At 39.5% G+C, this 12,989-nt stretch overlaps 1 protein-coding gene across 1 annotated transcript in view; it reads left to right on the top strand.

The window, feature by feature from the left end:
* Positions 1-1,368: 1,368 nt before the first annotated feature.
* The window catches only part of LOC130142134 (excitatory amino acid transporter 1-like), an 84,732-nt gene continuing 73,111 nt past the window's right edge, over positions 1,369-12,989 (top strand). The window contains exons 1-2 of the mRNA XM_056323578.1: positions 1,369-1,625; positions 3,237-3,511. Of these exons, the coding sequence (XP_056179553.1) occupies positions 3,331-3,511 (181 nt within the window). The 5' untranslated portion in view covers positions 1,369-1,625; positions 3,237-3,330. The remainder of the gene's footprint in view (positions 1,626-3,236; positions 3,512-12,989) is intronic.

Below are 12,989 nucleotides of genomic sequence, written 5' to 3' on the forward strand. Positions count from 1 at the left end.
GGGCAGAATGAAGTTTTTATATGGAGGTTTCACAGAAAGCATGCGATATTCCAAAAAGAAACATCAAACAAGCAGATCACTAAAGGCCAAATGTCAGTTCAGAGGTCAATTCTCATCTCTAGGCAAAACAGTGAAAGTATTTAAAAACTGCACCATGAAAAATAAGAATGAGATAGACATTGCAACATAAGCAGTCAACAAATTTTCTTGCTTTTTAAAGTAAATGAATAATAAATAAGTTAATTCAGATGTTTACTTTCTTTCTTGAGAAACCTACATTAATCACAAGCAAGTTTGCATTATACTGTAAGATTATTTTTCTCTGTTTTACATCATTATTTGAAACACATTTAAATTAGAAAACACTTTAGCAAAACCATTACTGTGACCACATGGAAGTAACACTTCTCTTAATTTTATTTCATACCTAACTATTTTTTGTATGCCTAGTACATAAGATTATTTTTGTATATTTAAAATGGCTTTTCAGGAAAAAGACCATTAAAAGCCACATCATCTAAAAAGAAACTTCTTAATTATATGTTTAGCATACATTTATATAAACTTCCATTTACAATATTTGTTTATCTTATTAGAAAATACACTTAATCTCATGAAAGTTGCACTGAAATATAATTATTGATTATTTTAAATTGACTTTACCAAATTTTAAAACAAAAGTGTTCCTCTAAACAGTGAAAGAAGGTTTTTGGAAATTCCCCTGACTCTTTCTGCAAATATATTTTCAATAGTGCAAAATTTAAATGCTAAAATAACTGAAGGCCACATTTCTCAAAAGTGGATGTTTTTGTTTTCTGCTTTTCCCTTCATCATTCCTTCCATGCTACTGAAACAGGCTGAATAGGGCTTAGTACCAGTGAGTTTAAATTGCTAAACAAGAGGCAAGTCTCATAATGTATTTTGAATATCTACAAGAAACATACAAAAAATTATAGCTGATTATGTTTTTCTCTATTCTTGATAATGTTCCAGTTGCTTCTGAAAGATATGTCTGCTTCCCCACCCTGGGAAGAGTAGTTCATGAATAACTGTCTTTAAAAATTAGAAAATATGTTATAGACTCACACCATGTTTCTTTTCAGAACAAACTAGCATGCTCACTTATTTTACCATTTATTTTAAAAAGCACAGGAATAGTGTTATATAATTATGCTTAGGCTTTTCATATTTCCAGTCTGGGATATCTAATGAAGAAGCATTCCAGTGTCTCAAGTTCTCTGTGTGTATGTGCCATCTCATCCTTCGATTTTTCCTGGGTTCTGATTTTGCATTTCTAATGAAGCTGAATTGACAAAGCGTGAAAATGGTCTAAAAGGAAAAACAAAGTGACCCTGCTTTCACTGTGCCAAGACTAATCAATATTCCAGAAGCTCAGCTTTCCCCTCTCTTCTGATGTGTTTTTATTTTTTTCAGAGTTGGGCTAAGAGTCTCCTCCCCTTTTCTTAAGTTACAGTGTTAGTAAATTTCTGTATTCCAAAGCATATGCAGATTGTTAGTTTTCTCTGTCTCCCGGTAGCTCAACTTCGCAGCTCTGTTGTATTTGCTGGGAAACCCCTACCTTAACTGACACCACTGTGGTCTTAGAGTACTGAAGATCTGAAAAGGTGAGCTGATCATTCTGCTTGGTGGTGTTTTGAGTATGGAGTCTTAATTTTTCACTGTCTTCCTTTGTATGTTACTTAATGTAATGATCTTTTTGGCTGTACCCATGTTCTGTCTTGAACTTAATGTAAGTTATAAAGGACAGATTAGCTGCATTAATCATCCTGAAAAGAAAAAACACTGCGAATGAATCTGTTTTTTTACAAAATACTGAAAATTAATTGTTCTGAAAAAAATCCTTTTTGCACACAGTAGTCGTGTCCAAGCTAGAATACTTATTAATTTAAATATCTAGCTCAGTCTAAAAATGTTTTCACTCTCTAAAGAAGGAAAGTACATATTATTCTGTCGAAATTCAGAGAGAATAGTGCACTAAGTGCCAATCTTCAAACATATGGTAAAAGCAGTGACCAATCCCATCAAAATAAATTTGTTACAACATGTTATTTACTCTAAAACATGCTGTTTGAAAACCTTGTGTATTTATATGTTAAGTGCTTCCTTAAAAAAGTATTTAGGTACTAGATTTATTAAAAGTATGATGTTAGAGTTGGACTGTGTATAAACAGAGAGTGATTTCAGTGGAAGCAACTAACTAACAATTTATGAATTTCTATTTTCTTCATAAAAACATGCTGGTGTATTAAATAATACTTCAGAAAAAAGTCTGGAAAACATCTTTGTACAGATTCCATTATTAAATAAATTCATACCAAGAAGCCACAAAAAAAATCATTTTAAAATGAAAAATAATGTCCTAATGAAGGATTTTTAATATTAAAACATTTCAAGGTTGATTCAGTGTGTGATTTCTTAAACTCAGATTATAACTCCATAACTGATGTCAGACCAAGCTAAGCATTACATTGCAATGTGTATTTGTATCACAGTCTGAATCGACAAGTGAGATATAAATTTTGATGTTTTACAGATGTGCTCTGAATAATTTATAGACTTCAAAGATGAAGTTATCAACATAAAATTGTCAGAGAAAACTTCTAAATAGTGGTTGAGGGATAAATAAACTATTCCTGCTGTGTTTTGCCATGTGAAAAGGAGGAATTCAGTCAATGCATTCAACCATTTTAAAACATCTGAAATGCAGAATGTTTTAAACTTTCCAGTTCAAGCAAAATATTCTCTTCAATAGTTAATGCAAAGGTGAGCTAGAATTTTTTTCAGATAACATGAGCCTGCTAAACAGATGAAAAGCAAGGCTGACATAATTTTTAATATTATAGCACCTTATGCTTCTATAAATTGTACCAATTTTACATTAGTATAACTCTAGCAACTGCAAAAAAAATTACTCCTGGGTTTTACAGCATGACAGCAAATTCAGATTAATTTCTGAAAATACAGGACATATATCTGATCAATCCATGATCTTAAATGTCTTTTCCAACCTAAACTATTTTATGATTCTATAATACTTTCAAAGAGTTCTTCTAACAGTCATTGAGGCTATTTATCAAAAAATGCAATCAACAACTTAGATATTGCAAAACATATAAATTTTACTGAAACAGAAAGATTATTTGCTTCCATGTAAACATATGGCTAATCATTCCTCTAAAACCTTACTGCGATATTTGATATTTCTTGTTGTACAGGTTTCTCCAGTACCTCCAACAGAAAAGGGTCTTCGACTTTTCTGAAGCAATATTGACAAAAGTTAATTGTAAGAGAAAACTTTCTGCAAGATAGATGACTAAAGGTAACAGAGAAGATCCAAAAACTGGAAGTAGGATGGAACGCTTTCAACAAGGAGTCCAGAAACATACACTTTTGGCAAAAAAAAAAATGCAGAGCATAACAAAGGATGATGTTAAAAGTTATTTATTGAGGAATGTCTTTGTGCTCTTCACCATTGTTGCTGTGATTCTTGGTGAGTAATTTGTTCAATAGGAATATTCTATTCTCCAATGCATTTGACAATGATGATTTACCAGGGCAATTTGCATTAAAAATGAGATCTCAGATTCTTCTGCACTGATAAGAATGTTCTGGCTTTGACAGCTGCATGTTGAAGTTTTGGGAAGAGCTGTTTTAATTATTCTAGTATTCCTAAGGAGAATTTTGGTGAAAGAAAACAGCTGGTTTATGGATTCTTCTCTTAAAGAATCAGGTACAATAGCTGAATTGAATGTTCTCAATTAAATATTTTTCTACCAAAATCAGCTGCAGCAAAATGCTCAGGATATAACTTTTATTTACCTAATCCACCCAAAATTAACACCTTGCTATGACAAACAGAAGTCCTCAATGAATGAAATTAAAATTAAAGGGTGACATTTCTAAGCAAAGGTATATATTAGAGCCTCAATCTTTTGTTTTCCCTTGATAAATGCAAAACAATCAAACCTAAGTACAAGTTTATGTTCTCTCAGTTGCTCAATCTTACACATGCATTTTTCAGATGCAATTGCGGCAACAATGGAAATGCCACTTGTTCACAGGACTGCAAGATAGCACCTGATTAAATGCCTTTTTAGAATGTATGGCAAGGAATCTAGAACACCAAACAGCATTTAGATTTGAAATGCACCAAAATGTTAATTTAAAATATAGCTACACATTTTGAATTTACATTAGAAAGAGAACCTTCTGAGAAAAACATACAAATTTTTAAACAAAATTTCCTTTATATAATTATGTGATCACTTTTGCTAATTTTCCTTTAAGTACAGATAACTCTTCTAAATGACACTAGAGGTTTCATGAAATACCATTCCTTACAGTGTGAGCAAATTTTACTGTACTATTTTAATTTTTATTTTCTAATTAGTTTAAAATATATAACTGTGAATCTGCTAATCAAAACCCAAATGTTAGCACTTAAATATAGGAGTATATATCCTACACCTATGTAGGCCCTAATATCCTTGATGATGCTGTTTCACATAAATCTGCTTACTGTTTCTACAATTTTTTTTAGGAATTTAAAATTTTAGGGCTTTACCATTATTGGTGCTTGATACCACATCTGCAGAGTTATTTTAAATTAAATTTAGGTTTGATGGTCTTTTTCTGAGAGACAATTATATTAATTTTCATGTGGGTAAAATAAAGTACTTTGTTAGTATAACAGAAATGTCATTCTCATATTTATCAACAGTGTTTGATAACAAGTGCTTTTAATTACTAAATAAAAATGTGTTCAGTGCAAAACCCTCATTAATATCAGGGTAAAAGGCATTTAGGCATTTTACCTACAATGGTCAGGAAAGGCAGAACAAACTAAGCAGGTTTTGAAACTATCCAACCTCAAAGGAATGCAATTCTTAGATTGTCACCTGTCTATACTGCACAAGACCAAAGCACTCTTGCAATTTTTTCACTGTCATCTAGCTCGTATGACTCCCATAAATTTGGCAATGTGAGAACTGTAGGCTGGACAAGTGTTTTTACTGTTATTGCATGTTCCAATTTAGCTTTAGATGACCAGCAGCAAACGTCTGACCGCAGCTCCACTACCACCTACAGCAATGACAGAGTACCAGTAAAGCTGGAACACAAATTGGAGAACTGATGAAAATGTACAGCCTAGGATGAGCCTGCTGCTCAAATTCTGCTCATGAACCTATAGACATATCTGGTATAATATCTGGGAAAACATCTACTATGATGGAATATTCAAAATTTTCTCACATTTGTTATTTGTGGTGTAATTTTATAGTATATACATGATTAGAACAACAAATTCACACTTGGTAGCTCATAAAAAGGTAAAAACTTGGGGGGGTTGAGAGTTTTTTTCTGTTATGGAAATGGGGAAGAAGTAGGGAAGAGTTGGCTAAAGAGTTTGGAAAATACTCAGTGGTTGGACTGCATCTGTCTAGTTTGGCAAGGACTAAATTGTTATCTCTCAGTTGTTTGGAGATCTGTGGAAAATCAGATGGTGGGCTTGATCCCTTTCCTAGCAGACAGTAATCAGCATTGTGAAATTAACCCACCAATTAGCACCACTGGCTGCCTCATCAGAGATGCTTGGATGTGAATGTAGGTGGAAACCAAACTATACTTAGGTCAGGGTCGAATCATTTACAAAAAATTATGATTAATACTCTCTGTAATCTGAACAGATGACATCAGTTTTTAGGGCTGTTGGTCCAGCATTTTTCATAAAGACTAAATTCAGGAAAAGCAAAATTTTAGCTTTAAAGAGTGCAACTTTTCTTCAGAAACATTTATTTCAGGCCTCTTGTCAAAGGACTGATGTGAAAAAGTCTATTTTAATAGAGATGTTCCAACTTCTTTGCTGAGCAGGATTGATGCTGGTAGAGGTTAAGTGGATAGGATCATACATCTTAGCCAAGTTTCAGGACTCTAGTTTATAACAGGCACTTGAGTTTGTCAGATGAGTTTGTGTCTGTAGAAACATGACATGCACTTTGTTATGAAGTGGGTAGCTGCAACAGTCATTTGTTTGGTTTTCATACTGATATTTTGCAAGCAGAGCAGAGATTTTCTGACATTCACATGATTAAAAGAAATATAGTTGTTTACCCTAACTTCTGTTGTTACCCTGATTCTGAACTGAATTCTAAATTGAATTCACTAGCTGCTGCAATACAAAAGCAGTTAGTCTTTAAAAATCTAATCATAAAGATGCCAGAAGTTAAAATTCATGTTGAGAATTGCTTATGCACTATTCTCTGTTTCCCAAAAACCTCAAGAAAAGTCCTTCTGACTTCACATTTTGCATAGTTAGGGTCTGTCTAAACATCATCCTTATCATTGTTGTTGCTATTTTTAGTGAAATTTAAACTGCTTTCAAGCCCTTTGAGAAACTTTGAGAAAAGCATGATCAGTGAGTGATTTATAATAAAGTGTTTCAGATTCTGTTGGCACCCCTAGAAATATTAAATTAGTTTTTTGCAGTGGATCTTGCAAGAGCAAATAGACGAGAACAAGTATGTGAGACAAATTTGGGAAGCTGACTGCTGGTGAATTCAGTGTCATGATGATCAGGAACAATTTAAGGTAGGCTAGGGGTCCTGGTGGCTCATGGAAAATCTGCAGGAAGTCTTACAAACTTTGAAGTGCTAGCCAAATTACTGGCAAAATCTCAGGTGCTGCCCTCTCTCCCAGGCTACTTAGATTCATCATCCTGTCCTCAAAATACCTTCCTTTCAGATACTCTTCCTTCAGCAGGCTATCTTCATTTTCTGCTACCTACCTCTCATTTTCCAAAAATGTCACAGGAGTCCAGACTACTCTGGCAGGACTCCTAAATGCCAACAGTTCTCCTGTGGATTCTGAACTTGTACTGAAGGAAAGATTGAGACACATAGAGCTGCTGAGCAGAGATCCTGAGAAGCTGTTCACAGAGAAATACTGTTTTAATTGACGGGCTCAGAGAAGCAGAGGTTGTGGAGCAAGTACTATAAAAAGCAATTTCTGCATAGCTAAGAAGACATCATAGCTGAAAATTGTTAGCTAAAATCCTCTTTACATTGCCAAAGTTATATGCCACAGTTGTCTACTGGGACATTCAAGGGGGACAGAGATGGATCCAGTTCTGGTTTCTGTCTGGCTACCTGTCCACTGAAGGGAGTGCAGGATCTGGCTGTGTTATGGAACCCAGTCCTCTGTAATTGCAGGCAATCTCACAATAGATGTAAAATGTAGATAGGCCCATACAACTTCTGTTCTACAACAACAGCATGCACCATATATAGGAACCCAAAACTTTCCAACATCCTTATGATAAAAACAGCTAGTTAAAAGTACAGGAAGAAGACAGGAGAGATGAAGGCATTACCAATGCCCCTATGTCCCTGAAAAAGCAGAGAGTTAAATAAAGCTTGCAGATGCTCCTTCATAATAAAGAAGGCAAAAAACCCCAATCCTCCACAACCTGAAATATATGAGCAGTGAAAAGCTGTGCAGAGTAGCAGATTCTCCTATCTCAACACAATGCTGGTCTGAACAATAAGTTAAAATGACTCCAAAGAGGTACAAGCCTGTGATACAGAGGTAGACAGAATCCTGGATAACACCCACAAAAGAGACAGTCTCTTGTCTATTGAAGCGACATCATTTATGCTACTGGCAGATCCTCTGTATCCACTGAAGACCAAGGCTGACATACCCAGAGAAGAGTATTTGACCCCATTACACACTGACAATGAACTCCATGACAGTGCCTAAGGCAACCTTGGTAAAATTTGCATGAGAATAATGCATCACTATAGGGGAAACAGCTGTGGGAGGTGAGTCAAGGTGAGAAAATATGGTAAAACATAAAGAAATGCAATACCAGACAAAAAGTTAAGACATATACAAGAAAATCAAGACAGTTTAAGGACAGCTAGGGATAAATTATTCTATTTATGCTGAACACAGAGGCTGCCTCTGTCCCAATGCTCTCCTAAAGAACCTGCCCAGCACAACTGCTCTTTCTCACCAAGTGACAAAACCTTCCTAAGTAATATATTGACAACATTGCTAAGCAAAACCTTAATTCTATTTGAGGTTAAAAAATATTTATAATTTAGGGGAAAAAAATTAAACAGACACTGTAAGGCCCAGAGAAAGTTAAAAACTCAAAGATGATCCTTTTCCAAAAGGAGAAAAAGTATAGAAATAACAAGAACTTTAATTCTGCAATTAAGTACCCAGTAATGAAAGTCAAACTGTGAAATATAAACAGTATGCTAGTTTATTAGTTACTTTCAAAATAAAATAATGTTAATTTATTATCACAGTCTTAATTTCTTATTGTATACTCTCGTGTTACTGAAATGAAACAGCAGTGGTTGTTGAACTGCCATATCTGGCACAGAGTAAGAACAATATAGTTGGCTACTTTGTGAATCACAGTTGTGCATTCTGGAGACAGTACCTGTGCATATATACACAGTAAAGGTACAAAATGTGCTAAATACAACCTTATGACCTTCTTATTTGCTCTAAGTTGTCAAACCAGTGAACTTGCAAAGTGGTGCTGAAAAGTAACATTTCTGAGTGGTCATAAAACAATTCAGAGAAATTTACATTCACTGCACTCTTCATACAGGTGAAAATTTAGGCACTAATGAGCTTCTCAGAATTCTCTCTATAAATTCAATTTCAATTAATTTATGTAATAACACTTCTTACAAAGCAGATTTCAAGGGTATCCTGAGTGGAATGCAGTATATGCTATTGCATTAAATATTTAGGATATTTACGTGGTTCCTAAGAGATTTTACAAGAAATTTCCTTGAATGCTAGTAGAATATAAGTCTCCGAGGCGTGCTACTCCGGCAGAGGTGTTCCGGAGCAGAGGATCACGCCGAGGGACCATGGGGAGCTTTCCGTGAACCGGCAAAACCGAGAAGCCAGGGCAGAAGGAGGAGAATCTCCCAGCGCTCCCCCTCCCCCCCCAGCGGGAAGCGTTGAGACCCTGACGAGCGGCAGCTCTGACTCAGCGTAGGCGGGGCCAGGAGTGAAGGCAGCCAAACCTCCACGCGTACAAAAGCAGCCCCCAGGGAGCACGGGTCATCAGGAGTGTAGCGTGGTGAACGGTAGTTCCCGCAGGGAGAGCATCATTCACTTAACGGCTCAAAGAGGTGAGCTCCAGTAGTGGTCATTGCCACCCCAGAAGAAACCTAGCCATGGTTTTGACTCTGCCAAAAGCCAGCACCAGAAAGCATGTGGTGACCCAGATGGAGCTCACATGTAAACATGCAGCTGCCCAGGTCACGGGCTGCTGGGAGTGCCTGAGCCTGTCACTGCTACTGGAGGACAGCAGAGATAACACCTGTGTGAGGTGGGACCAGGTAGATGATCAGCTCAGCCTGCTGGCAGAGCTCAAAGAGGAAGTGGAAAGGTTAAAGAGTATCAGAGAGTGTGAGAGGGAGATAGACTGGTGGAGCCACCCTCTACCATCACTGAGACAAATGCACTGGATGGACACATCATGGGGAAGCAGAGGCTCCCCTACCTACTTGTTGTGGTTTAACCCTGGCTGGCAACCAAGTACCACACAGCTGCTTGCTCACTCCCCCTCACCCAGAGGGATGGGGAGGAGAATTGAAAAGGAATGTAAAACTCAAGAGTTGAGATAAGAACAAGTTCATAGGTAAAGCAAAAGCCACGCATGCAAGCAAAGAATTCATTCCATTGCCAGGCAGGTGTTCAGCCATCCCCAGGAAAGCAGGGCTCCTACATACCTAACAGTTACTTGGGAAGACAAATGCCATAATGCCAAATCTCCCCCCCTTCCTTCTTCTTCCCCCAGTTTATATACTCAGCATGACATCACATGGTATGGAATACCTCTTTGGATAGTTTGGGTCACCTGTCCTGGCTGTGTCCCCTCCCAATGTCCTGTGACCCCCCAGCCCTCTTGCTGGTAGGGCCCAAGGAACCGAAATGTCCTTGATTTGCTATAAATGTTACCCAGCAACAACTAAAAACATCAGTGTCCCATCAACATTGTTCTCACATCATAGCCAAAACACAGCACTGCACCAGCTACTAAGAAGAAAATTAACTACCCAGCTGAAACCAGGACACCAGGCAGATGGAGGGGACCTAAAGTGATGGGGAGGAATGGAAGCAGGTCCCTGCTAGAGACAACAGTCGAACCACTCCCCAGCCTATTTCACCTTCCCAGGTATCCCTATACATTAGATATATGGCTCTGAAACCTGAAAGCTAGGAAAACGATGATGTGGAAGAAAGCCCATCCAGCTTGGAGGAGTTGCCTAGGGAGAGTTGGTCAACCCCGTACATCACGACCAGCTCTGCTAGGAAGAAAAGGTGATTGTAATCAGCAACTCCACTCTGAGAGGAACGGAGGGCCTGATATGCTGACCAGACCCAACTCATAGGGAAGTCTGCTGCCTCCCTGGGGCCCAGGTAAGGGATGTTACTAGAAAACTCCATTGTCTGGTACGGACCTCTGATTGCTACCCATTACTGGTCTTCCAAGTAGACAATGATGAAGTCCAAATGAAAAGAAGTCTAAAGGCAATCAAGACTAGTTGAGAGATCAGAAGCTCAAGTAGTGTTTTCTTCTATACTGTCACTTGCAAGGAATGATGGGGCATGTAATTAGAAGTTCACACAGATCAATACTTTGCTCTGGGTATAAAAGGCTAAATTTTGGGGGGTTTGATCATGGATCAGTTTATACGGCACCAGGCCTGCTGGCAACAGATGGGTTTCAGGTGTCTCAAAGTGAGAAAAGGATCCTAGGTCAAAAGTTAGCAGGGCTCATTGAGAGAGTTTTAAACTAGATTCAAAGGGGGAAGGGGATAAAACCAAGCTTGTTAGAGATGAGCCTGGGGGTGTCATGCCAGGGTTGGAGGTGAGATCGAAAGCACAGGTGAAGTGCATCTATGCCAATGCCCGAAGTATGGGCAACAAACAGGAGGAGCTGGAAGCCATCGTGCAGCAGGAAGACTATGACATAATTGCCATCACTGAAACATAGTGGGATAACTCACATGATTGGAGTGCTGCAATGGATGGCTACAAAGTCTTCAGAAGGGATAGGCAAGGAAGGAGAGGCAGTGGGGTAGCCCTGTGTGTCAGGGAGTGTTTCAACTGCCTAGAGCCAAATGATGGTGACAACAGGGTTGAGTGTTTATGGGTGAGAATCAGGGGGAGGGCCAACAAGGCAGACATCCTGGTGGGAGTCTGTTATAGACTACCCAACCAGGATGAAGAGGCAGATGAAACATTCTACAAGCAGCTGGGAGAAGTCTTGCGTTCTCTAGTGCTTGTTCTCATGAAGGACTTCAACCTACCGAATCTCAGCTGGAAATACAACACAATGGAGAAGAAACAGTCTAGGAGGTTCCTGGAGTGTGTGGAAGGTAACTTCCTGACACAGCTGGTCAGTGAGCCAACCAGGGGAGATGCCCTGCTGGACCTGCTGGTTACAAACAGAGAAGGACTGATGGGTGATGTGGTGGTCAGAGGATGTCTTGGGCATAGTGATCGGAGAAGTAAGGAGGGGGGTCAGCAGAACTGTTACCTTGGACTTCCAGAGGGCAGACTTTGGCCTGTTTAAGAGCCTGGTTGACAGAGTCCCTTGGGAGACAGTCCTGAAGGGCCAAGGGGTCCAGGAAGGCTCAAGATTCTTCAAGAAGGTACTCTTAAAGGTGCAGGAGCAGGACGTTCCCATGTACCAAAAGACGAGCCAGTGGGGGAGAAGACTGGCTTGGCTGAACAGAGAGGCTTTGCTGAAACTCAGGGGAAAAAAGGAGAGTTTACCACCTTTGGAAGAAGGGGCAGGCAACTCTGGAGGACCATAAGGATGTCTCGAGGCTATGCAGAGTGAAGATTAGAGAGGTTCAAAGCCCAGCTAGAACTTAGGCTGGCCACTGCCATAAAAGATAGCAAAAAAAAGTTTTTACAAATAAATTAGAAACAAAAGGAGGGCCAAGGATAATCTGCATCCTTTATTGGATGCGGCGGGGAACATTGCCACAAAGGATGAGGAAAAGGCTGAGGGACTTAATGCTTCCTTTGCCTCAGTCTTTAAGATCTTCCAGGCCAGCTTCCCTCTGGGTACTCAGTCCCTTGAGCTGGAAGACAGGGAGGAGGAGGAGCAGAATGAAGTCTCCACAGTCCAGGAGGAAACGGTTAGCGACCTGCTGCTCCACTTAGACACACACTAGTCTATGGGGCTGGATGGGATCCACCCAAGGGTACTGAGGGAGCTGGCAGAGGAGCTTGCCAAGCCACTCTCCATCATTTATCAACAATCCTGGCAAACTGGGGAGGTACCAGCAGACTGGAGGTTAGCCAATGTGACGCCCATCTACAAGAAGGGCAGGAAGGAGGATCCGGGGAACTACAGGCCCATCAGCCTGACCTCAGTGCTGGGGAAGGTTATGGAGCAGATCATCCTGAGTGCCATCACGTGGCACGTGCAGGACAACTAGGGGATCAGGCCCAGACAGCATGGGTTTATGAAAGGCAGGTCCTGCTTGACAAACCTGATCTCCTTCCACCACAAGATGACCCGCCTAGTGGATGAGGGAAAGGCTGTGGATGTTGTCTACCCAGACCTTAGTAAAGCCTTTGACACCATTTTCCACAGCGTTCTCCTGGAGAAACTGGCTGCTCATGGCTTGGACGAGTGTACTCTACACTGGGTAAAAAGCTGGATGGATGGCCAAAGAGTGGTAGTAAATGGAGTTAAATCCAGTTGGTGGCCAGTCACAAGTGGTGTTCCCCATAGCTCAGTATTGGGGCCAGTCCTGTTTAATACTTTTATCAACAATCTGGACAAGGGGATTGAGTGCACCCTCAGGAAGTTTGGAGATGACACCAAGTTGCCTGGGAGCGTTGATCTGCTTGAGGGTAGGAAGGCTCTGCAAAGGGATCTGGGCAGATTGGACTGATGAGCTGAGGCTAAT

Source organism: Falco biarmicus, chromosome W (genome assembly GCF_023638135.1).
Source record: "Falco biarmicus isolate bFalBia1 chromosome W, bFalBia1.pri, whole genome shotgun sequence".
In the NCBI taxonomy this organism is placed as follows: domain Eukaryota; kingdom Metazoa; phylum Chordata; class Aves; order Falconiformes; family Falconidae; genus Falco; species Falco biarmicus.